The sequence below is a fragment of the Pyxicephalus adspersus genome, chromosome 11, assembly GCF_032062135.1.
Source record: "Pyxicephalus adspersus chromosome 11, UCB_Pads_2.0, whole genome shotgun sequence".
Taxonomy (NCBI): Eukaryota; Metazoa; Chordata; class Amphibia; order Anura; family Pyxicephalidae; genus Pyxicephalus; species Pyxicephalus adspersus.
In genome coordinates, this window is record NC_092868.1 from 42,169,448 (window position 1) to 42,197,268 (window position 27,821).

A 27,821-nucleotide genomic window follows, 5' to 3' on the forward strand; every position below is an offset into this window, starting at 1 on the left:
AAAAACACATAAAAAAAGGAGTTTAGAAGTTTTCGTGTAACCAGTGTTTGCATTAGTTTTGGGTTTGGTTATCATTTCTTTTGCTGCCTGTGTGGGAAATTTAAATTGATTTTCTGTTCAGAGACACAACAGGAAGTTAGTCTATTTGTAATCAACTCCCTGTTTGATTTGGAGGTGGGGTGGCCTTTTTTTCTATCCATGGCATCGTTTCTCATCCTTTTCAACATGGAGAAACCCTTTAAATAACTTTCTGGTCTTTAGGGACCCCATCTCTAATTAATATATCCACAGCTCACTGGATATTAGTAAGGTGGTCAGTGGGAAGAATGTCACCCTTACTGATAGAAGATCATAGATGTTGGTGGTAACTGACCCAACAAGCAAAAGGGCTGCTTAAGGAACCCCTAACAACCTTAGGAGGAACCCTGGTCATGAAACACTGACCTACTCGGTAGATTTAAATTCACTTCCTGTCCTAGAAAGTGTAGAAATCTCCACAGTGTGAAACAGGTGTCTCCAATGAAAGAACACTAACCTTTTATTTCAGTGTCACATATAATCTCTTGGACAATGCTCATTGACTGTGACAGGGAGGAGAAGCACTGAATGCCAAAAGGTGCTGTATGAAGGGTGACAACGGTGGGAAGTTCTTTGCACCTTGTGTTAGGATTTTGCATTGTAGTACATGTAGGAACCAACCAGAAGGGTGACAACTCTAAGGGAATTACCTTTCATGTTTACCTTTGTTGTCCTACAACCAAGGAATGTGTTGCTGGTAAAGACAGGGGAATATGGCATAGTAGGGGGTATGTGAATTGCTATGCTTATACTCTTAATGGTGAGGACTTTGCGTGCATTATATTCCATTATAAAAAAACTGTAAATGGGGTTTTACCTTAAAGTTGAACTAATATGCATTCAATATAATTAGGGAAAATCTATACTGTATTGTAAAGACATCGCCACCGCCAGAGCTTTAGGATGGAGACATGCAGGAGAAAAGTATTTCTCACTACTCTCCTATTTCCTGTAGTTCCCTAGAAGTAACACAAGAATGACATACTAAAAAGATAACGGGCCCAATTTAATAAAGCTCTCCAAGGCTGGAGAGGATATATTTTCATCAGTGAAGCTGGATGATCCAGCAAACCTGGAATGGATTCTGTCTAGCATCAAAAACATTTGCTAACAAATAGCAAATTACTTTTAAGAAATCCATTCCAGGTTCGCTGGATCACCCAACCTCACTGATAAAAGTGTATCCTCTCCAGGCTTGGAAAACTTTAATAAATCAGGCCCAATGGTTGTATATAATAGTGTGAAAAAAACCTACGGGTCATGTCCTTCAGGGTAAAAGCCAATCATAGCATCATACAATACCTGCTGAGAATTGTATTGAAGCTGTTGCATTACCATTCATTCTTTTACTGCCCAAGTATGTATTGCAATAAAACAAAAAAGATAGCAAGGCACAGTCAGCATTGGTCTAATCCTAAGACTGCATACACACGTGCAATAATTGTCGTTGGAAAGGATCTTTCATGATCCTTTCCAATGACAAACGACTGCATGATGCATGAACGAGTGCTGTAAATACAGAGCCATTCTGCTCTATTAAGAGGGGAGAGGCAGAACCACGGAGCAGCACCATGCTGCGCACTCTCCCCCTTCATTTCCATTGCTATCGTTCGTCGTCCATCGCCCGTGGATCCGTCACGATGGTCGTTCAGACGATGGGTACATGGCAGATTCTCGTCTAATATCGGCTTTGAGATGATTATTGTACGAGAACCATTGCAAGTCTGTACATAGTGTAAGCCCAGTATAGACGTCAGATGGTTGTTTCTGGAAATTATCTTTTACAATCATTTCTAGTAACAGATAAGGGACAAGCACAGTATGTAGAGCACCATGCTGTACAATGGGGAGGGTGGGGGGTAGGATGAGCTCTTATCCATTGAAAAGCACAATGGTTGTTCCTGATCATCAACCCAATGTGGTGGATTGATGAACGACATTGGGGGGACTGCTGTACATTTTTGCCTAGTACAACCGTTTGTCTCAGGTAACGGTCTGATGTGTGTATGTAGCTTAAGAGGAACTGATGGTAGCAGCCCCATTGCTTCCAATGCTATTGCGAAACAAAAAATCTTGACAACGTTAGGCAGAAAGTGGTTCATGTACATGGTTTTCAGGCCTTGTGTACAGTGCCATTTAAGTGGTAATGAGAAGCAATTTAGGCACGAACAAATCAATGTGCACAAACAAATCAACCTAAAACTAAAACCATCAATCATACTAAAACCATAACCACAAGGCATCTTTAGGGTATTTGGAAATACCATTTGAATGTTTTATATAGCCCATGTATAGGTGCATATTTATGAAGCAGGAATAGTCAATTTCCTAGCCCCTCCCTTTTGCCTTACAGGTAAACAAAAGGAAAAAATACATTAAATGGCTATATAAGACAATGAAAGATATTCTAATGACGTGGACATTCCCAGTGACAGGGATAAGGTTCTTTATTTCAGCCATGTGGCTGTAATTATCAAGTCATGTTCAGCTCAGTTGAAAATACCAGTCGCCCTTTAAAAAAAAATAATAATAATGTAAGCTTGTCTTAATGTGTAAGCTTTGAGAATGCAGTATGCATGCTTGTTCCAATTTGCAAAAACAAAACAAAACAACAAAATGCATTAAATATAACAATGGTCACATTTATTTTTACAAGGCAACTTAAACCACAGTGAGGCCGGCAAACCTCAACAAACAGATGTAAAACAGTAGATAAGTAACATAAAACTATGTTAAGACAACTGTCCACACATTTGTACATCTTCTCCGATTTAATACATAAATGAAATACGTTTAAACCAAATATCAATAAACTGTACACAGGGATACAGAAAAATAAAATCCAAATTCATCCAAAAATAGATTTCAGTTTAAAAATCACAAAAGCAAGTTAGATAACCCATCAGTTTCTGATATTGTTAAAATAGCAATACATGAAAAATAGCTATACAATGGGTATACACAATGACACAGGGTGATGTGACCAATCTGTCTGTTCTCTTATGACCCCCAAACCAGCTATCAGATTTCTGTTGCTGGAAACTATTTTTCATGAGTGACAGTAAAACAAACGAGTGCTGGACACATAGCTGTGTCTGTTATTTGGAAAGGGCAGGAAGGACAAGCGAATGGAACCCTGCTGTGCTCTCCTTCATATTAACAGACAATGGTTGTTCCCGATCAGCCATTCATTAGTTTACTGTGGTGGATTGATAACGGATGTTGGGGGGCCACTGTACGCATGTTGAATTTTCGCTTGAGACAAGCATGACTTGTGTGACAATAACCTAGTCTGTGTACATACCTTAAGGGGCACACATATTTACTCTGATCTTCGAGACAAACCCAATATGAAGTAGACTTAAAATGTGTTGCACCCTTCTTGTTCTATTCAAATAAATTAGTAAACATCTATGACAAAACAAGTTGCATCCCCTTCAATTCAACAACCAAAGGATGAACATTTAAAACTACAGTGGACATCACTTTTTAGTGGCACCAATGAGAGGAATTTGATGATGGGTCATGCAACTTACTGGATTGATTTTGAATGGACTTGCAAATTAAAGGACGGTAACTGTGAAAAGCAAAAAAGGTAAATTTATTGGCAAAAATTTGATTTGTAAAATTAATTTTATTTCATATTATTTAACAAGAGTGATTTAGACTGCAATAATAACCACACACTGTTAAATCTGTGAATGTTTCTATCATAAAACCCTCCATAAACATTGTACATTTTTTCTTATTTAAGTTTTTAACTATCCTTAAAATCTCTACGTTACAACTAAATTATACTATACTTGGTCCACAACTTTTCTACTCATTTCTGATGTACCTGATCACCATTTTGACAACATTAGTTGTCAAAGCTTGAAAATAGTGATTAAAAAATGTCAAAAACAACTAAAAATGAGAATTCAAGCCTAAATCATTTCATTTTCAAACAAAAATGTAAAAACAAAACATTTTGTAGGTCATTAATGGCCAGCAAGTCATAATCATTATAAGTTCCTTTTGCTAATTTGCCAGGATTGAACACCTTAAATACAAATAAATAAAAATAACACACACACAGGAAAGGGACTGTGACAACATGAGTCCAGAGCAATGCAGGACTTAGCTCATTTTATTGTTTCGGAGGATGAATATTTGTTTCCACAGTTCCACTGAGAAATAGAAAACCCCTTTCAGGAATGGTATGTATCCCATTTCCAAAGTTGGATAAAAACAAGAGAATGCTGTAAAATGCTAAATAACTGCAAAAGTTCTTTGAGTCTTTAAAAGGAACCATGACATTATGTTTTTAGAAAACAACTCATTGTGCTTTTATGAAATCTGTACAGAACCAAGTTCAGGACAATGCAATGTTAATGTCAATGATAAATGAAAGACTCAACACTGGTTTTAAACACGTGGCAGAAAAGAAATACTAAATAATTAAATACCAAAGCATGCTTCATTTACAATTTGTAATAACTACTTCCGAAATAGCTGTAAATATCAACAGCAGCTCAACTCTGGCCCTCAAGGCTCCCTAAGGGCAGTGCCCTGGAAGCAAACCTGCTTTTATTTGACATATGGAATTAACTTTTTGTGTTTTACCTTTGTTGCCTAAACAAACATTGTGTTGCTGAGCTGCTATTCTTTCACCAGTTGTTCAGTTTTAGTGTTACACGCAGTGACTACCCATTCCACCAATATTGTTAATGAAAGGTAATTTGCTGATAAGGTGTTGCCAGCAACATGTTGCCCATGAATAATAACTAGTGATGTGTACTGAGGACTATGTCACACTCCTTGGCAGCAACAGGATCACAACAAAAAAAACCTAATTTGTTCTATGGTGTTGTTCTCTTGCTGGTTAGTGTGATATGGAATTTAGGCTGATGTCACCCTGACTATTCTGCAGTAGGTGAAAAAGGATGAGTGATTTTTTAGAGATTCTGTCACTGATAATTAGTTGCCAGTGACAGAACTGCTGCCATTTGGCCTTTTGTAGGTCAATAGTGTAAAAGTACCTGGCAGTAGATTCAGTGGGCATAGGGTAGCACTGCAATGATCTGAGTCTTCCCAAGTGGGGTGCCTTGTTTATCACAATAGGTAGGTACCTGGTATTAATTCTAGGCTGCTTACCTTTCTGAACACAGTGGGTGAGACAATTTTTTAGGTAAGGATTGTCTGGTTCCTTACCATGATCAAAAAAAAATTTAAACCGCTTTGTACCAGGCAATGCAATCTCAATTGCATCTAAAACCCTACCTGCTAATAGGGGAACATATAGTCACAGCCGGGGAGCCTTGAGAACCTGAGATGAGCAATACTGGACTTCAATACTGACAAAACACACAAATGCTTTTTTTAAAGTAATGGCTGCTTCTCTGTTACAGGGAGGGGGAAAATTAACAGTTGCAGATGTTTGCAAAAAATGTACAGAAAATGTGCTTAATAAAGTAACACAAAGAAAATAGATTTCAATCTGTTTCAGCGAAACACAAATTCTGCTTTAAAACACAACAGACCTGCTTGGTATTCAATATATCCACACAAGACAATGACAACTAGCTGACAATATCCAATATGGCTGATCTTTAGTTAATCGTTCCACTGTGTTTTTGTGGGTTATCAATAGATGTAGCAGAAATTAGGCAATGAAAGACAAAAGCAAAAAAGAAAGAAAGCATGCAATTCCTACAATTCCCTTAATTCTTCTCTCACAAATTCAGCCCATGTAGGAAACCTACTGAGAAGTAATTAGAGCACATAACAGTATATTATGTACATTTACTAATAAATTAATATCTCAGCTGGAGTTCCCCTACAGGTTCTGGGCTTTGTGGAGCAATAGGCAAAAAGACAACGATTAATTAATGTGATTCAAGTAATTACTTTCTCACAAGGCAAAATCTCTCTCTCTCATATTTAAATGCAACATGACAGTAAACTATACCACAGATTAGGAATGTATATGCAGTATAAAAGGCTTTAACCACAGTTCATAAAAATATATAGATTTCTGTACAATCCACAGGAGAAAATTACACTGCTATCAATATTACTTATTATAAAGTTACATTTGGACTACAGTCTGTGTTCAAACACAAAGAGAGAATTTCCAAAGGTCGTCTTCTACATAATTTTGCAGCTACCAGAACCATGCTAAACTAGCAGCAGTCATAAATTGTAAATAATGGCATCCTAGGAAGTAAAAAATTAATGGTGAAAAGTTTGGGGAAATGTATTTTAAATAAAGACAACTAAATGTCATGATTTTAAGGCAATTATTAGATTTGATACTGAGGCTCTGGTATCGTAAGTGCCATAGAGTCATATACCATTTGCATGATTTCTGCCTTCTAGAAGTGCACATTTTTACATGAAGGACCAGTATTTATCCCCCACTACTGTATAAACATAAATATGCACATGTAATTACCTAATGACTTCATACTTTTAAACCTGAACAACCAGGGATTTCAGTTGTCCAAAAAAGAGTCACATTGTGTGTGCGTTATATATATATATATATATATATATATATCTATCTACCTCTGTGTGATATATATATATAAAACTTATGGATGTAATTATAGTGGATATTGTTACCTTCTCTCTAATACTCTGTAATGAACTATTAGTCAGAGCAGAGGGAGCTCTGTAATTGTAGGACAGCTTTGTATGTGGGTAAAAGTAAATCACTGTTCCTAATTCTGTCCTGGTGGGAGGCTGCAAATTGCCAGACATGGGTATGATGGCTGAGAAGATTGATGAGAAGACTGCAATCAGCAATGTTAATCCAATAAATCAGACCTACCACTGAAAGATTATAGAAGCTGCCATTGCTGAACTCATTCTGAATATTGCTTATTGCCTGGATGTAAACATGAATTTTGGTTTTAGTAGTTTGTCACACACTTAGAACAAGCATGTGACAATTATTTGAACACTTGAGCTACATACTCATACTCTGGGTCATTGATTCAGAAAGTATTAAAGGCAGGGGATCAACAAGGCAAGATCATTTTTTTAAGGAACAGATCAGAAATAGCAGCCTTCACAATACCTTTTGTTCAAAGGTCTGCTTTACAGCACCAGAACTAGCACAATTCTGCTTCTTCTGCAGTTGGACATTTTCATACAAGTGGCAGGAAAAACAGGAGATGAAGGCAGATCAGCAACAAGTCATATTTTAACATGCCTCTCAAGAACCTCTTCCCCTTATATAAATTCACTGCTAAACAACAGAACGTCCAGTGTTTGTAAGTTTGACATAAGGATCATAAATATTTTTGCCCAAACAATAAAAGTATGTCACATGATTTTTTACAAAAGTCCTGTCACATTGCTCATGAGTTAATTAATCCATAGTAAATTGCTGGATATATCTATTCTATATCTAAACAACATCCCATGTTAGACAGGGGGCTCTCTAAGTATATTACTTGGTAGACCTAATCAGCCTAGTCAGTGAAATAATGTACTCCGATTATCAAGTAGACTCAATCTATACCAGTGTTTCTCAACCAGAGTTTTGTGAAAGCCCAGGGTTCCTCCAGAAGTTGCTAGGAGTTCCTTGAGCATTGAGCAATTGGTGCCACTCTGGTTCGTTAAAGTGACACCAATTATTTTTTTGACTATTTCTAAGGGTGACATTCTTCCCACTGATCACCACACTAATATACTGTGAGCTGTGGATATAGTAATTATTGCAGGGGTTTCCTGATAATCTGAAAGTTATTCCAAGGATTCCTTCATGTTAAAAAGGTTGAGAAAGGCTGATCTATGCCATTAGATGTATTGGTCTCTTAGTGCTCCACCTTCCATTAGGTTGCATTTGGACGGATCCCTACTTATTTTAACTGTTTCTGTAGTGGCATTTGCCTCTGTGACGCAAGCTTAATAAGCTGTATAAATACCGTTATGCGAGGGAAGTATATATGGCCATAATAAATCAAAAAAGTTAAAAGCAGACATCCTTGCTGCTTACAGAAAGCAGCATTTTTTTTACCCTGCAAGTAAAACATTTGAAAGAATCTGAATTCCAAGAGAACCTAAATATCTCTATTGCATTTGTAGCCTTTTTTTAGGAAACGTATGTTCAATATTTTATGAAAGCAAACCTGAGCTTTGCGCATGCCAGGTGAAGTTCACTCCTTGTTCAATTGCTCCACTTCCTCCCTCAACTGCTTGTATTTATGGGTTAAATAAAAAAGCACTAGGTAAGCATCAAATTAGTCTGGTCTGATCTTAAACCAAAAGCATTGCTCAAGGGTGGCAAGTAGGCTCTCAAGACATCGGATTGTGGGAGGTGAGGGTTAGAGGTAATTAAGCAGGTAAACCTTTATTAAAATGATATCCTGAATGAAAAAGCCTTTGCCTCACTCTAACAGTGGTACTGTACTCCTTTATAATACTCCTAATACTACCATACTATAGCTGGTATGGCTTTTATTACCTTTACAAAATCCACTAAAAACAGAAACTTTAATGACACAGTGGGAGCGTTTACCTTCTCTATCTACCTCCTTGTTTATTTCTCTACTGCAGAGGAGGTTAATGGAGAATCAACAGACTGCATATAATCTAAATCCAATGGGCCTCATTCCTGCTTTTTACAAGCTATGTCTTTCATTGTGTCTGTGTAAAGCAGCCTAGACCTAGTAACAGACAGATATGGAGAGAGGTGTGAAGAGTGCAAAAATGGCTACTAAAGAGTCTGGCTTTTGAAGTACAAGTGCACTTTATGCTGACCATTCCTTCTTCAATTTACGATATTATGGTCCCATATTCACCAGTTTTAAAACAAAAATACTTCACTTATGAATTTTTGATGAATGTGGTCATGTTAGGAAAACCCTTCTGGTAACCCAATAAGATAAGGAGAGCAGTTGGTCTCCATTTAAGGAGAGACAATGATCCATTCTACTTTCCATGCGATTTCTGTTCCTGTCCCTTGAGTAGCTCAGCATCCTCCAATATGTTTGCTGGCACAGTCATCATGCGGAACTTTTCTCGCTGGTGCTGCCTGGCTTTGTTGTACAGCATGACCCCAATTATCACCAGAACAGTCCCAATGGCTGAAAGGCTGGTAATTTTATTACCAAAGACAATAATACTGAGCCATATTGAAAGTGCGTGTTTCACAGTGCTGGCGACACTGAAATGACAAAAAAAAATATATATATATATATGAATAAAACAAACAATACAATTCCTCAACTCCAGGTAAAATACCAAAAATGTATCTGAATAAAATGTAAAGTCATGCACAGCATTTCCCATCTGCTCCTTCTATGAAAGTGTTAAATGTTTTTTATTCTTCAATGGGAAAAAACAGGCAACTTCCACCTTTTTTAAGGGGATTTTTAGAAGAGATTTAGAAGAAACCACATTTATATGCAAGTCCATATTAGGAAAGTACCTGAAGGTTACTGGAGAGATTTTCCCCATAAGAGCATATGCTGTGACACTTTGTAGGTGGAATAAGACACCATCAATGAGTAGTAATACAATAATGTCCCAGCTATAGCTGAATTTCCTTCCACTTTTTCCCATCAGTGGTGCATCCTGTAGAGAGACCAGAGATATGAGAACATTTAGTATACAAATGTATAGAATTTTTAGTATACATTTTTCTGTAAACTTATAAAAATATATTTATATATATTTTTTCCTATGCAGAACATATATGTTTATCTTCCAATTTACTTTAAACAGTGATGGCGAACCTTTTAGAGACCGAGTACCCAAAACGGCAACCCAAAACCCACTTATTTATCGCCAACACAGCAATTTAACCTGAAAACTGAGCTTTTAGTTTAGAAAAAACAACTCATACATTAACATCTTTTGTCTTCAAAGAAAAACACAATGACAGAGCTTTAAATGATACAAACAACTTTTTAATTGAAAGGTAAAGGTTTGCATTTGGTGTGCTTTTGAACTATGAATCAAAGTTTTTGCCCTTTGTATACATGCTGATAATTTTTCTAACCTTGGCTCACACTAAGTTTGAAAACAACACATGCAGAACTCAGGTCACCTGTTTCTGGCGTCAGATTTTATATCATTCAATGCTGAAAACAGCTGCTCACAATCATAAAATGATCCAAACAAAGTAAGGAAAGCAATTCAAGTGCTTCCATTGACATAAAATGATATGACTGAGATTTCCACACTTTAAGGTTTTCATTTTCAGAACTAACTGTGCTGTCATTTGTCATCCCATCTTCTCTAGTGTTTCACACAGGGTTGTCTCCATCTTATGGAGCTGCAAAAATCGTTTACTAAAATTCACCTTTGCAGATGCTACAATGCTAGAAAATTCCTTGTAGATTCAAATCCCGGTGGCTTGTAGGATTTTCTGCAAATGTAGAATTTTCTAAATTCATTTTTAAATTTGGAAAATATTTCCGCAGCCCACTTTCATGGTCTCTTTTAAAAGCCAGCAGTTTTTTCTTGAATGTTTTGATATCACAAAACATCCTTTTTGCTGTTTTTCCTACATCTTGTATTTGCTTGTTTAGTACATTGAAGTGTAGTGTAAAATATGTAAAAAACAAGAGGTTGGTAAGCCTGGCCGTATCAGTGAGCTGTGGATATTCCATCCCTTTTTCATTCATAAACAGCCTAATTTCATCCAAGCAGGCTGCAAATCTCTCCAGGACCCGTCCTCTGCCCAGCCGCCAGACATCCTCCTCAAGAAGTGCTTGAAACTGGAAAATTCAGAGCATGTAATTCACCATTTTTGTGACATCTATAAAGACAAATGTTTTGCTGCTTTCCCTGGCACAAAGAGCTTCTTGATGTGTAATACAATGGAACTGAATGACTTGATGTTTTGTTTCTTTAACAAAGAACTGTATGAAACCAGATGTTGCCCCAGCATAGAAGGTGCCCCATCACTAGTACTTGAAACCACTTTTTCTGATCTGATGTCTTTTGACAAAAAAAAGCCTCCATCACAGCATTGAAGATATCTATTCCTGGTGTTCTTTCGGACAAAAACACCAGTTTCACCAGCTCTTCTGGTCACCAACAGCATAGCGCACAATTACTGCTAGCCTTGCATGATTATTCATATCTGTGCTTTCATCCAAGCACATGGATAGTTGCAAAAACTAAGATACTGGGAATGATATTTCACTTCAAGAAACTCTTTCAGTTTCACTAAGTTTGACAACATTTTTGTGGTTGGTGTCAAAGTGAGTGCACTAAGTGCAACACACAACACTTTTATTACAGAGAATCATTCAATCACTCCAAATGACTCTGTCCAGGCCTCTTGGAATGATCTTCCTCTGTTTTTGCTTTTTTTGCTCTACTAATTTTTGGGTGTTCAACACTTGGAGTCTACAAAAACACAAAATAATAAAGCAGCCAATACAAATCTATCCCTAAATCAAAAATAACACTATTAGTTAACACTAAAGAAATGGATATTCCCTGAATCAACAGTGATTCTTAGCTGGGGTTCCTTTTGAATTTGCTGACCACCAGCACAAGGGAGCAATGTTCCACTGACCACCAGCTACTGACCTGCTCTGAAAAGGGCATCTGAGTGCATTTTCTACCTCTGATTCCCCTCCGCTATAAATGCATTGGACCTACTTCTTGGGGAATTTGCATAAATAGGATGAAGTGGAGGTATAGCACATATTTTCTATACACAGGACCTCGATCATTCATACAAGCTCCCATTTTCCCATTAGCAGGAGCCCAGGCTGGTTCCTATGGACAGCAGCCAGAAAAAAGTTCCCCCTTACAATTCCAGTGACATGAGTGCCATGTCTGTCCTCTCATATAGCGCACACACAGGCCATTGAGAGCTGAACCCTGCACACCAACCAAGCCCAGCACTCCGAGCATTACACAGGTCATGTGATGTCAGGTAAACACAACCTGTTGCAATGCAATGACTTTGTAACCTTTTGTGTACTGGATGCATAGAACAGATGTCAATAAGTGTGGATGTCATTCATGCAATGTACTGCAATCGCTCTCTATGATAAATCTAATTCATAAACCGACACCAGCAATGAGCACTAACCTGATAAGACTGATAACCTGATAAAAACATAAGAGCCCACTGGATCAGGCCAATGGCCCATATTGTCCAGCTCCTGTATCTCACAGTGGCCCACATCTATAAAAAGGAGGTAGCACATAGCCATCAGGGCTAGTAACCCGTGATGGACTTCTCCTCCAGAAACTTGTCCTTTCCCCTCCTATAAGCATCTAGGCTAGATGCTATCACCACAGTGCAGAATTACCGCCTTTGTTTATTTCAGTAACTAAGACATTGACACTAACACAGAAAATGATCAACATCTTCCTAGAAGGGTGCAGACAGCAAAAAATATTAATATTAAATATTATTTATATCTCACATTTCAGGAAAGCAGGGTGTTTTACTAAACACATGCCAATTGTATAGCAATGCAGCACATTGCACACAACTTTTACAGTTACAGGGTTCCCATTACATTCAACAGGCACTTACCTTCTACCACAAGCTTTGTGTTCACCTGGTCCTGACTAGGTATAGCAGACTGGCACTCCTGTCCCTGGGCTGTTTAGCACTGTTCTGTGTCTTCAGCTTTCATACTGTATTTTCCATAACTAGGACAGACTAATACAAGATCCCCCTCCCCCTTGTCATGTCTGCCTACCCCTTCCTCTCCCTCTCTGTACTTCCACCCTATCAATTTTGGACTAAGACACATCAGCTTCAATACATTAGCTGCCTCTCCTCCCCACAGCCTGGTATTCTGAGGGTTAACTGATAACTCCAAAGAAGGGAAATTCTGCAGCTAGCACAGGCTGACAGAGGGACAGCCAATAGGAGGCCAGCCAGGTGGGCAGTGCCCACAGAGAGGCCTCTGAGTGCCCCCTCTGGCACTCATGCCATAGGTTCGCCATCACTGCTTTAAAGACACACCTCAACCAAAGAAGAACAATCCTTGAAATGCATACAAAAATCCACTTTCTCTGGGCTGTGTGTTTTTTTCTGCCCTATTTTACTAATAATCCATCATACTCCCTAGTTCAGTTTTTCTCAACCAGGGTTGCTAGGGGTTCCTTGAGCAATGAGATTCTCACGTCAGTTTATCTGAGCCCATTAATCTTTTTGGCTATCTGTAAAGGTTACATTCTATCCATGGACCAGTAATGTGAGAGGCAATCTTCTCATTGGCCACCATGCTATTAAACTGGGAGCCGTGAATATAGCAGAGGTCACCTAAAGATTTGAAAGTTACTTCATGGGTTCCCCTATTTTAAAAAGGTCGGGAAAACTGCTCAAGTCAGTAATATCAATTTGGGAACCTCTTTAGGGCCTAGAGGACAGGAACACTAAATTGCAAGGTAGATTGAAGGTGCAGAATGTTTTGGGTTTCTGCAATTATTTTAAACAGCCACAAGGGGTCAGTGTTTTCCATGCAGCCAACCATTGCACAAATCCTGCTTGTTTAGCTGAGCCCAGAGGTCAAATAAACAAAAGTTTTCATTCCTTTCCAAGGGGTAAAGCTGCGTACACACGGCAAATTTTTCTCGCCCGATAATCGGTATCGGCCAATTATCGGGCGAAAATCTGCCGTGTGTACAGTCGGTCGTCGCGCTCTCCCCCTCCCCTCTCCATAGAGCATGAACGGTGCTGTATGTACAGCATCGTTCATGCATCGTGCAGTCTTTTCTCGTTGGAAAGGATCGTAAAAGATCCTTTCCAACGAGAAAAATTGCAGGTGTGTATGCAGCTTAAGTTTACCTCTGAGGCTGCGTACAAACGATAGGTCAGGAACAGTAAATCACACAAACACACCACAGCAGGTGATGTAATGCAGGCAGGTAATGTAATGTCATAAACCTACAGCTATACACAAGTGTATCTTTCAGTCTGAAGGCTCTTATGGAATGGATTTCCTAAAAATCAGATGGCAAATGTTTTTAATCCTAGACCAGATCCATTCCAGGTTTCCGCAATCTGGGCCTGCGTCGTCCTGGAACTCCTCTTCGCCCAAAAGCGCCACCATATTTTTTTTCACTTCCTCCTTCCTTGGTCTTCTTGGCACATCCGTCAATCCCGTACTGCGCAGATGCGAGATCGGATGATGTAGCCCGCTATAAAGGGTGGAAAAAAAGAGCCAATCTCACTGCGCTTCTCTTTTCGGCATCTTTCCCTTAATAAAATAGAAAAAATGCCCCTTCTGCACATTTCTGAGATCAGGGCATGTGCAGAAGGAGCACCCAGAGCCTCCCGGGATGCATGACGTAGGACTTAAAGGGGAAGTGATGTCACCTTTTTTTTCCTTGCACTTAAAAAAATAAAAAATGAATAACATTTTCCCTTTACATATAAGGATTGTCTACCCCCTAATAAAGGTGTTGTCTGACGTCCTATTACAAAACAAGTGTCCTCTTTCTACACATGGATTAGGCAACAACATAGTTAAACCTGCCCTGTCAGATTACTAACAATACAAGAAACATATCCTGATACAAGGGTTCTTTGTTTTTAATTAAACTTCACAATCAGCAATCGCAGGACTGTAGCCAAGTGTCAAAGTCTACTGCAAATATGCTGCATAAACATGTACAGCATAAAAATGCCTAACTTCTTCATTCAAGTACCTAATAAAATAATCTGATAAAATAATCTCAATGAAAAGGTTCACATAACACAACCCTGCTGGAATATGCAACACAAACTGCCCCATTTATAATCTCTAATGCTGATAGCACAGCTTGGTCTGTTTTATCTTTCATTCAACATCAGGCTGGTTTTAATAAGATGTAAAGTGATGCAATTTGATGTAAACTCTGCAGTACCGATTACATTTTTTTCTAAAATCCCCAAATTGCTTTGATTTCTGAGTAACAAGCTAAGCCTGTCCCAGTTCCCCCAGCCTATCTACTGACACTGCCAAGTCAAGCAGACTTTAAATGTGACGACTCCACAAACAAAACAAAAATGTACTGCGAAACAATAACATATTGTGGTTACCTTTTGAACCATCACAATGTTTAGCTTTGTGTACAATTACTGGAGGACTGACCTACGTAATGGTGCTTGTCACAGCAGAAAATACATTCATCTCCCTGTGTATAGAGCCACTAGCAGCTTACATCCGGGCCAATCCCAGTATACATGGGGTGCCTGTACAAGGGAAAACATATAAACTCTCATTATATGCAGATGATATTATGTTGACTCTCTCCCAACCGACTGTCTCTCTCCCCAACTTGTGGAAGGTCCTGGAGGACTACGGGGCAGTCTCGGGATTTAAGGTTAATTTTTCAAAATCGGAGGCTCTGCCTCTCTATATTGCCCCCACAGAACTACGGGCCCTGCAGGACTCTTTCTCCTTCACCTGGAGAGAGGGCTCTCTCAGTTATCTCGGGACCCGAATTACCTCCACTTACCCTCAACTGTATTCGCAAAATTTCCCTCCATTATTAAAGGAAATTAACAACTTTCTCTCTAAATGGAAAACACACCCTCTTTCGCTGCTGGGTAGGATAGCTTCAATAAAGATGTTATACTTATTCGAGACACTACCGATCAGAGTCCCGTCCCACGTACTGAAAAAAATTCAAACTGATTTTCTGCGCTTTATCTGGGCATACAAAAGACATAGGGTACCTAAACAAATTGTTTGTGCACCTAGGGAGGTAGGAGGTCTGGGAGCCCCGGACATTCACAAATACTATCAAGCAGTCCACTTGCGGCATACTTTGCAGTGGACATCCCCTCTTCCTCCCAGTATTAGTGTAGAATTAGAGGGGAGATGGATAGCTCCCGCTCACCCCAATGTCATGCTATGGAGCTCTTCTTTAAGGTTAGCCGACTCAGATTTAACAGCTCCAATGGTATTTACGAGAAACATTTGGAGGTCCTGCAAGGACAAGTTTGGTTTGGCCTCCCCGGCCTCGAGGCTGACCTCTATTATCCTCAATCCACAGATCCCAGATAGTCTGACGGGATCGATGTCGGGGCCCTGGAGGGATAGAGGACTATTCCAAATTAGACACATTATACACCCAATTGAACGAAGGTTGCTTTCTTTTACTGAATTGAGGGACAATGTGGAGCTCCCCCATACCTCTTTCTACGCATATCTTCAAATACGACATTATATCTACTCTATTCAACCGACAGGTGTTTTCCAATCCCTTACTATTTTTGAAAGATTGTGCATGGACGGCCCCCTATCTAAGGGAACGATCTCAGCCATCTACCGTATTCTTCACGCCTCCACACGGGGGTCCTCAACCAAATTGGGTTATATGCTCAAATGGGAGGAGGTGCTGGGCCGACCATTGTCCCCAGAGGAGTGGCAGGATATTTGGGAAGCTGCTCACAAAAGCTCGATTTGTACTTTATATAAAGAAAACCAATATAAAATCCTCCTCCGGTGGTATCATACACCGGCGGTTCTTCACCGCCTGTTCCCAGATGTGGACCCCTTGTGTTGGAGGTGTGGAAAACAAAGAGGTACGATTGAACATATTTTCTGGTCTTGTCCTCTTATCCAACCCTACTGGGCACGAGTTAACGAGTTACTCTCTGCGATAGTACAGGATCAGATCCCATTGGACCCCCTTTCTCACCTCCTGGGTCAACCTCTCCCCACCGAAAGTGTCTCGCAAGCTGGCAACTCATGTTCTCGTTGCGGCTCGAACACTGATTCCTGTTAAATGGAAGACGACTATGCCTCCTTCTATGAGCGATCTTCATGCACGGATCGAGGAGATCCGCCTAATGGAGTATCTCACAGCACTTATTAGGAATACAGTGGAAAAATTTGAGGTGATCTGGGAGGCCTGGGACTGGTACTATGATCATCTGGCCAAATGATTCACGTGTATGCTCTCCATGTTGGTGAATGTCACATTCCTTTTATTGTTAATACCTCCTTATTATTTTCAATTTGTTAATATTATACATGTTGTCAGTGATATGGTTATTGCATTTGTCTTTGAACTTTCAGCTGTGGTATGTATTGCTGGTAATTGTTGATTCCCCCTTGTGTAACTCCGCCTCTCTTTTGTACCCCCTTATAAAATTATTCAATAAACATACAATTTCAAAAAAAAAAGAAAATACATTCATCTTTTTCTGGCAGTTATCTGGCCAGGTATACAGAAAAAATTACTTCCACGGCAAACAAGGAATGCTTGAAAAGGCAGGAGGGTTGAATTAGAAACAGACATAAAATGTCTACATTTGCAGGCACTATCAGTGTTTGTTTGATCTTTGCAACTCTTCCCTGTGTGATCTGAACGTTTGGCCCAGCCAGTCAAAGCAGGTGACTGTGTAGTAGTTCTTGTTGCAGACAGTTCTTGATGCAGGGCTTTCAAGCTAAAATCCTTACCTATGTAGCACAAATTCACTACTTTTTCCTTTGTAGGTTTTTCTCATTACCTGTCCCCATCTCTGAATTGCAGTGTTGACATCGATACAGGGAAGCAACTTCCTGTACAGATTAGTCAGAAATGACTTGTTTTCTATATCCTTTGTTATTTTAAGAATATATATAGTTTAATTTCCATAGTCTGGGCACAGGTGTCTGGTATTGACTACATTATTTTTCTTTCTCTTTGCAATGTTGAATTGGCAAAGTTAGAGGCACATAGGACATAATAGAAGTTCTTATTTAAAGAAGAAAGGCACTGATCTTAGAAGATCATGTGCGGTGTTCAGTGGTGTCCCTTTCAGTGCTGAACTCAATGAAAGCAGCTCAATGAATACACTATCAGAATAACTTAGGAAATGTTTTACCCACAAAAGGATTTTCAAAGGTGTACAGCTGGTTTTGTGACCTAGATACTTATGCCAGGAAAAAATAACATCCAGAGCATCAATACAGCTTGGTCAAAAACATACCCTGTTCCTACCCCAAACTGTGGAATGGACACTGAAGGAATGGCAGAAATTAAACGGCTCCTTTCAGCATATTCATTTTCTGCACATGTCCACTGCAGCAAAATCTAACTGGCTTGTTGTACTGGCTTTCTATCTCTTGCTGTGTTGATAAAATGCATTTTTTCACATCATGTCTATATATACCACAAATAATTACCATTAGAAAAATCCATGTTGGGATTAACATAATTACAGCAGCAGCACTGGTGTAAAACTGAAGTTCGGGGGGTCTGTAAATAGAAAAGAAGATTACTTATGTACAAAAATCTGATAAACATATATGCTACATATAAAATTTAGAGCCTTGTTTTTTTTGTTGTTTTTGTTGTTTGTTTGAAATGGTAGAAATAGGTACAACAGGCACTTTCCTCCACTGTCTTTACATGAGACCTCTTTAGTAGATTAGGGAATTCATAAAGGCAAGATACAATAGTATAAATCTGTTCAAAAAAATTTAGTGAACAGGATGCATAACTCAATTATAATACATAGAAGCCAATTTACAGATAAAGTCTATTGAGATACCAGGCAACGTGGCTGTGCAGCCCACATAAAGTATTTAAATAGAAGAACAAAATTGTAATTTTTCAGCTTACAGTCTTTAGATGTGGTTGCAATTTCAGAAAAACAGTGGTTTGTTCCTGCCAGAAAAGCAGCATGAACTTCTGTGTGCTGTACTACAATCTAAAAATATTTTCACCTATGATAAATGCCACTACAAAAAACTACAAATAAAGAAATGCTTAGATCCTTCCTTGATGTCATTTGTAAATTAAAGAACCCCCACTCCGTCATGCAGTGGAAATTAGAGGGCGGGTGGAGAGGTGGATACAGCAGACTTTATTGTTCTGCTAATACGGAGTGTTGTCATCCAATACCAGGAAGCGCCCGACTTTCATGTAAGACTTTTATAATAGCATCAATTATCATTAACTTAATGAAAGCTACACATTTAACAACATATAAAAGTTCTTAAATGGCATTCATGCATTGATATCTGATTAGGTTTACACATTAAGAGTAGTACATAGGTTTACATAGTAGGAGAGCCAGCAATGAACACATGCCATTCGTAAATGGTGAGCCGACTGATTATACACCAACTTTAGCAAGTTACATTAGGAGTCTACATTTAAAATCATCATGGCTTTTTGGTATGATAATTTTGGCCCATAATTTCCAACGTGCAGTTTAAGTACATAAAAAGAAAATTATTGGGAAGGCATGATTCATAATGACTGCAGATCATAACAGTATATATTTATTTGGAATCAAACTATGTAAGCACAGTGCCCTTAAAAAGAAAAAAAATTATATATATAAAAAAATGTTCCCCTCCCTTAGACAACAGAGCGGCATGTATTGAAAATAAGCAAACCTGTAAAGAGCAAAGGTACAATTAAACTTACCTTACACCTATCTTCCGCGTTGCTGAGCATGATCTCACTATTCTTCTAAATACAGTCTTGTGGAACAGAGAGCAGGTGAAATCTCACAAGAAGACACTAAAGTCCATTGCAAGAGTGTCATCTCCTGAGGTCTTGCCTGCTTGCATTCCGCAGAAGGTGATGTGATCCTTGCCTGGGGGTGGCAGGTGTAAAGAAAACATAGTTCTAACTTTACCCCTAACCCCTACATTTTCTACTTTAAGAAGTGTGCTGTAACCCCTTTACCAGATAGATCTTTGAAATAAAAATAAAATACTCCCTGCTAGTGCCTGCTATATTTAAAATACCTTTTAAAGGAAATTACCCTTTTATACATTATTCAAAAAGTTTTTTTAAATACTTACGAAAATTTGTACTTATCTCCACTGAGAAGTTTCTTTGAAAATACATTCTGCAAGCTGAAACAAAACACATTCATTTTTTTTTTATTTAGGGAGCAAATCGTAGTAGCCTACCTCTGACATTATAAAACAACAGCTTAGTTTTAAATTAGTTCACTTTTAGATCAAAACCAGCAGGGCAGACGTGGGAATTACCTCTGTTGTTTTTGAATGAGTATAAAAGGTGTTATCATCCTCATACTTGGTTTACTACTTAAATTACTGTCTCATACCAATCAAAGCAGGCAAACATAAATTTGCAGAAAACATGCACTAAACGTGCAGTTACACTATTGTTGCCCCTATTAGGTGCAGTTACACTTATTCATTAGTCCCCTAACATTATACAGAGCTCTTCTATATATTAGCTGTACAAAATTAATTAAGCATTACATTGCCGCTTGTCAGAACTCTACCTGGCCCAGCCCAAGCATGCATTCTGCACTCTCATTTAACCATATGGAACTCCTGGATGATGGGTTTGTATTCCAGATATGCCTTCCATATAATTGAATGAGAGTGCAAGGTGCATGAGCAGGCCTAGACAGGAAGATTTCGGCAAGCAGCTGTGGTCGCACAAGCAATCTATTGCTGGATCTGGGGAAAGCTAGTTTAAACTGTCAGGCCCATGCAGTGAGTGTGGAAAAAAGTATTTTAGAGGAAAGAAAGAGGTATATTAAAGGATACCTTTACTTTCTTACTTAATGATAAGTAGTCCTTTTAGCAACCAAAATATTTTTAATGGGATAATATGCTATCTTATATTTACTAGCAACCTAAACAAATGGCATTTCCTCCACAAATAATTAACTCTGACAAGGGTACCACAATGATCTTACCAGTCCATGATGTTTGTTGATAGGGCTGCAGAAAAACCAAGAACATTAAAACTGATTTCAGTTGCAGTGCAGAGTGCAAGACCGCCCATCACTGGCAGAAGGGACAGATTCACCATCATTCCTGCAAAATAGGAGTATTAAAGGTAAAGGGAACTGAAGTTAAAAAAATTATGTCAAAGCTTTGCATGTACAGTGACTTAGGGGACACAAACCAGGGCTGTAGCTTTCATGCTGTTTTTTTTTTATTATTATTATCCTAATCATTGCTGGGTTTCTGTTCTTTAGAAAGACCTAAATCTGGCTCTGCAAATATAAAAAACAAAGAATATCCTGGCAGAACCTGCCACCGATGTCTTACCTACACATATTGAAGCATTAAAAAACCTTCCACAACATAAACCTACACGGCAAGAGCCTGCAATGGCATCCAAATGCACCAAAATTCTAAAAAAAAAGGTTTATTGAATCTCAGATAGTGAAAATACAGGACCTTCCAAAACCTTAAGTAATAATGCCACAGCATTTTCATGAAAGATGGCAAGCTGTTAGCAATGGCAGCTTCCATACATCCCTCAAGGAGGTCTCCTTTAAAAAAAAAAACTGTACTTTTATGGAAAAAAACTGCTGTCATCTTACAACCTTCCCCTTCTGGACCTAAACCTACAACTCCTTGCTCACCTTGGATACTTGTCTGTATCATATGACTGTCCTGCAAGTATCTTCAGCAACTCTAACTCAAAATATTTTTTCAGTCTGACTGTGTAGGGTTCAACAAAAGAACCCTAAGTATTCCAAAGGGGCAATTATAAAAACAGTTCAGATTTCATAGGATTTAAACGTCTATAGGGCGAAAATGTGCAGGTGTGGACAGGGTAAAGAAGAATTTGGTTACATTGCTGTGCTTGTCCAATGTAGGTCAGTATGCATCTGAGATGCGCCAAGGGTTGTTAATTTAGGTCAGAGGCAAAATAATAATTGTGCTTTGTATAAACTTGTTATTATCTTTTACAATCTTTAGAGATGACAGAGTTTTTCACAGTGCTAAAGTGAACTTTGTGGTATACAGTAATCATGGACTCACCTGTGTACTCTCCTAGTATCAGTCTGGACATTATAACTGTAAAAATAGGTGCTGAGCTTTTAACAGTTTCTGCAAAAGACACTGCCACATTCTTCAAGCTGACAAGACCTAGGACCACGGTGGAAAATCTGGAAAAGCGTGAAGTATGATGGCAAATGTTAGAAAAATCAGATTAGGAACAGTCATGGTATACAGTCTGTTATACAAATTTGCTATAGGAGAAATCAGCAGAATGTGATCAGCATTTTCCATAAGCAAGAGTACAAGTGGACAAAAAAGGGAGGTTGTGGCTTCTGAATGTCATTAATGCTGGGTCTACAAGGACGTTTTTAAAAACGCATGTAAACGGTCCTACTGCGTTTATATGCACTTTAGCTAGCGTTTTTTTTAAAGCTTGCCTTTGAAACACAGGAAAACGTCTTTGCTGCATTTTCCCGCATTTACGTTTTTAATGCTTATAAATGCAAGAAAAACGCACCATTTAAATCAATGGAAGGGTTTACCCCCGTTTTGGGGTGTTTTCCAGCGTTAACCCTGCATTTAAATTTTTTCAACATTGCAAGCATCGTTATAGGTAACGTCCATAAATGTACCTCAAAGGAAAGACCTGGTGTAGAACAAATCATTGGAATGCATGGGAATTTCAAACATGGGCTTTAAAGCCTCAGATTAAGTGCTGAAGAAAACGTCAGTGTGGACTAAAGCTAGGTACACACTTGCAATAATTATCATTAGAAAACGAACGACTAACGATCGTATTGTGCACAATTCTGTACATGTTGTAACAATACGATCATTCAAATATAACCCACCAATAGTGTACACACGCTAGATACGATTGTTTGAGTGATGCAGGAAGTGACATGTAAAGGGGAAAGTATACTGCAGAACCATCCACGATCACTGAATGACTGCACACACAATAGATAGTGAACAATCGTCGCTCAAACAGATCCGCCAGGACGGTTGTTTGTTTCCAGCGACAATCCTCTCTCGTCGGTGTTGCTGTGCACTTTTTTGTTAACGAATATTAAGTGTGTACGCAGCTTAAGCCTGAGGGCTAGTGGGGCGCTACACTTTTTTTTTCTTAAAAGCAAGCTTTGGCATATCTCTCTGTCCACAAACTTGATGGATAGCACCACACAACTATATGTCACATGAACGTTCAGTCACTTCAATATAAACATTTGAATCTGATACATTTACCTTTTGTGCTACGTTTATTGAATAGCAGTACCCTTCTTTAAATGTATTTAAATATATATTAAAGATTTTCTATTTCTGTGGTGCAACTTTTTACTGATCTAGGAGAAAAGAACATTTTGTATGTTACTGAAGCAGTGGGAGGAAACAGAGCTGTCTTCAGTTACCTACAGTTGCTTAAGCTGTGTGTACATAAAATGCTCTGCTTAATAAGTAAACCTGTCTCATGGACAGTAAAATATTTACCAGAATAAAAAGCCAATATGTTCAATGGCTTTTAAGTCCGCCCCAAAAGCCCTAAAAGCTATAAAATTTCCAAATGACCCATCACTTGAAGCTTTACTAGCAAATAAACAGTATGGAGCAGGCGGAAGTGCAGGAAAGAGAATTGTTGTGCTGCTTAGAATTTAAGGCTTCCAGAAAGCTCCTAAATTAATAGATAGGTAAACCTATAGAATCCAGGCAAAAAAGTAAATCCTTTATTTATGCAATGATAAATGCAATACAGGAACAAGGTCATTTAAAAGAATGGCTTGAGTTTGATGCATTAGATTTTAGCGTCAATGAGGACTCATGCACAAGTATTGAGACCTTTGTTGGATCCGATTTGTACAGCCCTCCAAAGTCTACCCGATTCCCTGATTTAAAGCAGAATGCCAACCTGTACACCTTTGTCCAACAGGTATCAAGGGCAGTGATGGATTGGAATCCCTGTAAGGGCAAACCAAGTAATGTTACTAAAAGTCAATCACAGACTATTTCCAATTTGGAGAAAAATTCAGCAATTATAACTAAACCATCGGACAAAGGTAGCAACGTAGTAGTAATGGAGAAGGGGCAGTATAAAAAAATGTGTTACAACATTTTAAATACCAAGGATTGGTACTAGGGTATACCAGATAGTACTGTAGATACATTTTATACTGAATTTGTTACATGAGGCACTACTATCTGGCGCCACTGATAAGGGTACATATGATTTTTGGAATGTTAAGTTCCCGATTCTACCTACTTTTTATGCCCTTCCCAAAATACTTAAGAACTCCACCAACCCGCCTGGACGTCCTATTGTGGCTGGCATTGGAAGCATAGCTTCCAACGCCAGCCAACTAGTGGACAAAAATCTACGCCCCTTTGTACTTGGTCTGCCCCCATATTTGAAGGATACTCCTCAGTTGCTCAAAATTATTGATGATCTCAGTGTTCCAGAGGAGGCAATTCTTGTGGCCATTGATATAGGGGCGCTTTATTCAAGCATCCCCCATGAAAAAAGACCTTAATGTAATTAAAAAGTTCTTAGGAGGATTAGGTCAGGATACAGTCCTGCAAAATCATTTTATATTGTCTTTGTTGAAGTATATCCTCCACAGAAACATCTTTATATATGATGGACACACCTACCTCCAGGTACAGAGAGTTCCTATGGGGACACGCTGTGCTCCCACTTACGCAAACCTGTACCTGGGGGGATGGGAGAAAGACCTACTTTCAGATAAGACCTTGTCGATATACCTTCCCCACATCCTATTGCGGAGAAGGTATTACGATGATGTATTTCTCATCTCATCTCCATCCATGATGGATATAAATGAATTCTTTTTGAAGTTTCAAAATAACTCTAATATACTCAAAAACGCAAAATAACTAATATCTTTGTTCGATTCCTTTCTTAGATGTATTGATAATTAAGAATAACGCAAATACCCTGACCTCCAACTTATATCGCATAGCCACCGCAGGAAATACAATTTTATCTGCGAAAAGTGCACACCCATGTAATCTTAAGAATAGCATTCCCTACACACAATACGTGAGACAGCGTAGAATATCACTCAATATAGTGACTTTCAAGTGGCAGCCCAGAACTTACAAAATAGACTTCTAGTAAGATGATACAGTCATAGAACACTTAAGAAAGCTTATAAAAAAAGCCAACAGGCTATCTCGTGCACAGTTCTTGTTTGGTAACAAGGATCAGAGGGTAGAATACACAACAAACATCATAACTAGATATTCTCAAAATCACCAGGGGATGAAAAATATAATTAAACAGTTCTGGCCTCTTCTTAAGGCGAACCCATAGATAAGTAGGCATATTACAAAAGTTCCATCTATTCCCTACAGAAATTTGCCTAAAGGATAAATTAATTAAAAGTCATCTCAAAGCTGATATCTGTATCTCATCTTTGCCCTATACGAATATGGGTACATACCCATGTAAAAAATGTAATCAATGCCAGTGGATCCATTCTAATAAGGATAACTTTAGGATTCCTATCAAGTATACTCCTTGTCACTACTTTGATTGTGAATCAAAGGGAGTTGTATATTTGATGTTTTGTAATTGTGGGAGGTACTATGTAGGAAAAACTACAAGAAACTTAGGAAAAAGAATTTACGAACACTTTTTATAATGTAGGAAGTGGTAAAATTATCACCCCATTAGGTTATCATATGAGTACATGACACAATTACAACGCCAGTGAAATGAAATTCATCATTTTGGATCAAGTAATTCTTAATGAAAGAGGTGGTAATTTGGATAAACTACGGTATTACTAAAAAGAGAAACCAAATTCATCTTTGCTCTAAAGGCAATAGAAAAACCAGATCTTAACGAGATCATAAGCTAAAAGCCATTTTTAGAATAGGTTTATTCATAATACCAAATTAAAATATATATTGTGGCTATCTCTGCTTATGTATATATTCATATGCATTTCCTTATATGTGCATCACTATTGATCTGCATATATAGGCCATTTTATATGTGCACATATGGGTTCTTTATTCTTCATTTTCATTACCTTTTCCTTCTTTGTTATCTTTTTCACATTGAATTAGGTTTTTTAACTTGCGGTTATATTAACCATAATCTGTATTTATAAATGCTACATGTACCTTATTACTATTTACTTCGTTTCATGTATATCACATGTTTAGAGGAAGCACGCTTGGTTGTGGACGCTTCTAACAGGGCAGCTCCAAGTAACCATCTTCTATGAAGGAATATATTATTCTTCCTAGGCACACTCCTACCACAATTGGTTTTGGGTAAGCATTGCTTTAGGTTTTTAGAAAACATTGATTGGCACCCTAAGGCGTACTTTCTGTTGAGAATATATATATATATATATATATATATATATATATATATATATATATATATATATATATATATATATATATATATATATATGGTCCTCGAATGATTAGTATACATCTCAATGTATGTCTTTATAAGATGCCTTCATGCTGAGGTTTTATATTAAATTGTATAATGTCCAATAAGTTCTGCTTTATGGGATTGCTGCTGTCTGTTTGTTAGCGGTCACTGTCCTCTTATGCTCCTTTCCTGTATGAACCTGCATTTGCGTTTGGAAAGTGATACTTGAAGTGAGTATCATCTATGTAAGTATGCAAGTAAAAATTTGATTTTGAGTACATTTTGCAAGATCTTTATACTATACACTATAATGTTTGTTGAATTTCATGTCTCCCAATAAGCCTCATCCTGAAGAAGCAGTGTTATACCGCAAAACGCGTCCATGATATACTGCCCTTTTTTGTGAAACTTGTTACCAGTATACCAACTATGTTATATATGATATTTAAAACAAATCTTCATGTGAGTCTGTAAATTTGAAATAGAGGATTGCAGTGCCTCTTTTGTAGAACACTGCTTAATAACCTTCCAATCTTGATTTTAATATGATGTATCAATTAAAATGTTTTAATACTTTTTTATATATGCCTTCAAAGTCCTGTCTATATCCATTCCTTAATTTATGCAGCACATTACAGGTGTTTCTTAAAGTCTCCAAAATCATAAGCTCTGTCTTTATACAGGATTGGTCTGGACATAAATGACCTCTATGGTCAGCTGCATCTTTCACAATAGGAGATAAACTTCTGCACATTTACCTTGTAACATAATGACAATACAGAATGCAGTATGCTCAATTACCACAATGTGGAATTACCTCATAAGCCCAACAAACAGCATGATCATTAGGAAGTTTGGAGGATAGCTGAGACGTGTTTTGTGCTGGTACAGGCAGCAGGGAATAAACATCTTGATGCAGCCAATAAAAGTGGTCATTAGCATTTGTACAGCACCTGAAACAGAGACAAATTAAAAAAAGATACACCATACAATAAGCAAGTATCCAGGCACAACTGATAGTCCCAGTTCCCCTTTTATTTGCCTCTTTTTCACAGTCATATGAAAACAAAAGTACAGCCACTTTCAATTCTAAGGTTTTGTGTATATGGACATTAAAAAAAAATCAGGTTCTAAAATTAATAAAATATAACATCAAGTGCGGAAAAAGACACACAAAAGATTGCAATGTGTCTTTTAATTAACAAAAATAGGGAGTACTTTCTTTTTCACGTGGCTGTAACAGGAAAGTCACAGAATGAAATGCATAGAGAAATTGATATTCTATTTCCTAGCAGTGGATGACTAGTAATGGGCTACTAAGGTCACTGGCCAACATTTTGTTTTGGTGCTGTTGAACTCACCTTGGGAAAACAAAAGATTTGTTGACAGGGCCCTGAGCTGAGAAAGGAATTTGGCTCTCCTACATATTGCCAGCCTACTGAAAAATACATCAACATGTTTTCTAGGGAAAGCCTTCTTTGTCTAGCAGTGCTGGCCGAGACCTGATTGAAAAACCTTTTACACAAGTACAATATTTTGTTTCAAACATTTCCCATCTATAAACAGTTTATTACATGTTTTATTGTATCACAAGTTTATTTTTGTAACATTAGATATATACTAGAATGTGTTTGCATTACAGTTTACTACAGTTTCTACTCTACTGACTATTTCTGTGTAAATAAAATACATCCAATCCATGC

At 38.1% G+C, this 27,821-nt stretch overlaps 1 protein-coding gene across 1 annotated transcript in view; it reads right to left on the bottom strand.

The window, feature by feature from the left end:
* Nucleotides 1-2,699: 2,699 nt before the first annotated feature.
* Nucleotides 2,700-27,821, bottom strand: part of SLC35E2B (solute carrier family 35 member E2B) — a 45,278-nt gene continuing 20,156 nt past the window's right edge. Inside the window, exons 3-9 of the mRNA XM_072425246.1 lie at nt 26,936-27,071; nt 21,750-21,877; nt 20,669-20,789; nt 19,794-19,847; nt 18,159-18,231; nt 9,500-9,645; nt 2,700-9,235 (exon numbers count right to left, since the gene is read on the bottom strand). Of these exons, the coding sequence (XP_072281347.1) occupies nt 9,001-9,235; nt 9,500-9,645; nt 18,159-18,231; nt 19,794-19,847; nt 20,669-20,789; nt 21,750-21,877; nt 26,936-27,071 (893 nt within the window). The 3' untranslated portion in view covers nt 2,700-9,000. The remainder of the gene's footprint in view (nt 9,236-9,499; nt 9,646-18,158; nt 18,232-19,793; nt 19,848-20,668; nt 20,790-21,749; nt 21,878-26,935; nt 27,072-27,821) is intronic.